Source organism: Magnolia sinica, chromosome 18 (genome assembly GCF_029962835.1).
Source record: "Magnolia sinica isolate HGM2019 chromosome 18, MsV1, whole genome shotgun sequence".
NCBI lineage: Eukaryota > Viridiplantae > Streptophyta > Magnoliopsida > Magnoliales > Magnoliaceae > Magnolia > Magnolia sinica.
Window position 1 is genome coordinate 7,875,818 of NC_080590.1, and position 4,398 is coordinate 7,880,215.

Genomic DNA, 4,398 nt, shown 5'->3' on the forward strand with positions numbered 1-4,398 from the left:
CCTTATTGCCCATCCAATCTATTTATAAAAGTCACGCAAACCTGTACACAGTGGAAACACAAATATCAGGCATTCAATCTTGGTTATTTCCTGTGCTGTGATCCGCTAGATTTGGATATACTTCAATTTGGGCTTATTCCTTTAAAATAACATGGAAAGACGGGTTGGACGGCAGTGATAAAAGACATACATCACGTGGGCCCCACAGAGCCCTGACACCACGCAGCTACATGGTGTTGGGTCCGCACGCAATTAGTGTCGTGTAAAGGCGGGGTGCGCATTACGCACTGCGCGCATTCTTAACAGGGGCCCTTGCGATATAAAAATAAGAGCTCCCTTCTGAAAGCCAAGGAACGACATCTAGGGTTTCATCTTCCCCGCCGTTTCTTCCATTCCTCGCATACATTCAAGGGCGAAGAAATGGTACGTTCCGATTCTAATCCCTTAACATGCTCATCTCTGCTCAACGCCCTTATACTACTCATACAGATAGCATCATAGAACGGCTGATTCTGTTCCCCGTTTCCATTGTTGTTGCTGCTTCTGCTGTTGGTGTTGTTGTTGTTATTTTTTTCCTTGTAATTTTTGTTGTTGTTGAGGCTGAGGAATGCTTGCATGCAGCTAGCGTTGTATAGATATTCTATGCACTACCCTCCCAGTGTAGGTCGGAACTGTTAGTCTGGTGGCCATCATATTGATAGGCCGTTTCCCTAAAATCAACGAGATTTGGACGGTTTTAGCCATCTAATAATCGACCTGCAAATGGAACTCTTAGAACAATGGTCTACATGGAACAGTTGGAAACTCACTACAACTGGACGGTCAGAGTTGTCCAATAACTGCTGCCTTTGTGAAATAGCCGATCCACACTGCAGGCCACCAGATCAACGGTCCCGATCACTGCATGTCTTGCCCTGCATATTCCTTACATCAAGTCCACATGTTCGAGATCCGAGCTTTCCCTCATGCGGGGCAAACTGATGAGATAATGAGTCTGCTTCACTCCCCAGGTGGGCCACCATGTGCAAAGCAAAATAGATGGTTATAACAAATTTTCATAGCTGTCCATTTGTTCTGTAACTGTGGCCCACCTGAGCATTGAAATGGCTTGATTTTAGGCAATAAGATCTAAACAGTATAGTTCATCTGATGGAAGAGAGCGAATTAGGTGAGATCCCGGGCCTCACGCAAGACGGTGCAGTCCTTACGGTGGAGCCCACTTTGATGTCTGTGTGATGCCTTCACGCCATCCATCTGTTATTCAGATCATTTTAGGGCATTATCCCAAAAATGAAACAGATCCAATTATCAGCTAGACTATACCATAAGCAACAGTGACGATTGACCGTCATACCATTAAAAACTTCTTAGGGCACGCCTTAATGTTTCCATAGTGTTTATTTACCATCCAATCTGCTGATAAGGTCACATAAGCCTGGATGAAAGGGAAAAACAAATATCATCTTGATCCAAAACTTTTGTGGCCCATTAATGGTCAATAAACACTGTTTCCTATGATATGGTCTACATCATAATTGGATCTGCTTCATTTTTGGATAATGCCCTAAAATGATCTGGAAAAACAGATGGACGGTGCGGATATATAATACAGACATTAAGGTGGGCCCCACAGTAAGGGCTGCACTGTCTTGGGTGATGCCGGAGTCTCACGTAATCCGCTTTCCTGGTGGAAAGCTAGAATCAAGCATACTTGTGCCATATTGTCCCGTGTTCGTAATCCGCTTTCCTGATGGAAAGCTTGAATCAAGCATACTTGCGCCATATTGGCCCGTGTTCGTGAGGGTAGATCAGCAGGGTACATGCACGTGGTATTAGCTAGCAGCTATTGTTGTCGCAATCATCATTCACTTCGTGACTGATAGGAATGGAATATTGAATGGAGAAGTTTTAATTTCCTTTTGTCGAAAGAGAAAACGGAGTTCTTTATCTATACAATTGCAAAGTATTGTGATACATTCTCCTGCAAGAGGATAAGGGCGTTGACACAAAGGTCAGGCTGGTCCACTCATCAATCAAACCACACTGTACAAAACCAATGGAGAGTTCTAACAGGACATCGGGATGTTCTGATTCAGCAACATGTATGCACTGTTTGATGACTAGACCGAGCTTTAGTTTTGTGCCAGGCGATATTCTTGGTGGGGCATGCATTATGCATGGCTTGGATGTCCCTTGCGTGATAGGCACGTTAGCCAGCCGAGTTGCTCATTTAGGTGCAGGTAAGATCGCCTGTCATATATACGTTTCAAGGCATTTCTGCTAGTGCCTCATTGATGGAAAATGAATAGTTCTTTTATATGATTGGTCTCAGATAATGTGAGCTATTTGTTTTGGTAATCTTCTCATGAGAAGGAGCCAGTGCCGCATACTTCTGGGTTATCAAGAATGCAATCTCCATACACAGAGCTCCTGTTATGAGAACTGGATAGTTCATATATTAGGTCCTACAATAGATGGCTTATACACTAAACAACACTGATCAAGTTATCATGGTCACAATTGCCCATTGAAAATCAACTGTTGGTTGGATTTTTGTAAATGTTGCAGCCATGTTATGGAATACCATCCAATATGACCCAGTATTGTTTGAGCTATATTGGTTACGGTATGAAACGAAACGAGTCACCATACCAATATGGGATGAAACTGACCTAAATGCATTGATATAGAGTACCTAGTGATATGGTGTAGTTGTACAGGTTTCAGTTCCTTGGTGTGTTGCACTCCAAAACTGCTTAAATTCATGGTTGCAGCCAGTGATTAACTACAATCCTGATATCCAATCAGGGGATTGGATCCATGGAACTTTCTTACCAGCTATAGTGTGCCCCACAAGATGGTTGTATAGCCTATTGATCATAGGCTATATGATCTGTACTATTGAAAAAGTGTGGACGGGCGCCTCAATAACCTTCTCTCTCTGTTCATGTGACTACATCCTTTCCTTCCAATTTTCTCTCCTTCTATTTTTCTCTCACCCTCTCAAAGTATCTCACGCCCATTTCTCACTCTCACTTCCTCTCTCCACGGGCTTTGCACGTGCCAGTTCACCTAGTACTTTATAACAGATGTCTGTTTACTTGTTGATGCATTTGGTGTGATTGCAGACTAAGCGAACAAAGAAGGCTGGGATTGTGGGGAAGTATGGTAAGTGCTAGCATTACCTGTTACCTACGTCGTTATCTGACCAAAAAATTGGTACTCATCCCAACTGTGGTGATTCAGGCACAAGATATGGTGCCAGTCTGAGGAAGCAGATAAAAAAGATGGAAGTGAGTCAACATGCGAAATACTTCTGCGAGTTTTGTGGGAAGGTATTGTATCCTCCACTCTTATATAACAGTCAAGGTATTCCACAACCGTAAGTGGCTGTAACGGCCACTTCTGTTACCGTTATGATATGGGCCGTAATGATCCACCGCAGTTTTTTTTTTTTTATATTAAAAAAAAAAACATCTTCGCTCTGTAACAGCAATTTTTTTCGGTAACTGCTGTTACAGCCCTGTAACGAGTAACAGATACCATCATTACTGTCATGTAACCATTTTGGAACACCTTGATTATGGTCTAGTAGTCTTTCTAAGTCTCTACTCAGCATGAGTATGATCTTACCATTCCATTCATGCTGGCACATATGTGAGATCCAGGCATGTTGGTCTGGTTGTCAAGCTTGCGACTTGTACGATGAATGCAGACTCTCGATTAAATTCCTCTTAGCCATACAGTTCATGTATGTGTGCCAACTGGACTAGCCTAAATCTTGAGTCGCAGCAGATATGAGGTAGTTCCTACCTGATTAACAGCCTGGATCCCATTCACGTAACTCTCCTAATTAAGCCATCTCAATACTACATCATCAATGCGTGCATGCAGTATGCCGTGAAGAGGAAAGCTGTTGGAATCTGGGGCTGCAAGGATTGTGGCAAGGTGAAAGCTGGAGGTGCTTACACATTGAAGTAAGATATCTTCCCATTTCCTCTCCTAGTGTGTTCCCATGCTTCAGTTGTTTAGTTGCTGAGGTGTTTGTTAATGTCCGTTTCCAGTACCGCCAGTGCTGTTACTGTTCGGAGCACAATCAGAAGGCTTAGGGAGCAGACGGAGGGGTGATTGGACCTGTGATCTCACAAATCAGCTTTGCAATGATTTTCTTGTGTTTTTATGTTTTGAGGTTATTACTAGTTTGGATTCTGAATGCGAAGTAATGGGACCAAAATTTTGATTTGTTAGTTTGGGATGATTACTAGTCTTTGAACATTTAGAGCTCTTATATTGAGTTGGCTTTAGTAAATCGTCATGAGTTTTAGGAATTTAGCTGGAGCTTGATGGCCTGATCCTATGGATGAGATACAAATAAATTGAGCATTCGTTTTATAGTAA

General features: G+C 42.6%; 1 protein-coding gene across 1 annotated transcript; it reads left to right on the forward strand.

Moving 5' to 3' along the window:
* The first annotated feature begins 294 nt into the window (after positions 1–294).
* Positions 295–4,398, forward strand: LOC131233915 (large ribosomal subunit protein eL43z). Its single transcript, XM_058230764.1, has 5 exons — positions 295–423; positions 3,129–3,168; positions 3,247–3,335; positions 3,895–3,977; positions 4,065–4,398. Exons 1-5 carry the CDS (start codon positions 421–423, stop codon positions 4,126–4,128), a joined length of 279 nt encoding a protein of 92 aa, XP_058086747.1. The 5' UTR covers positions 295–420; the 3' UTR covers positions 4,129–4,398.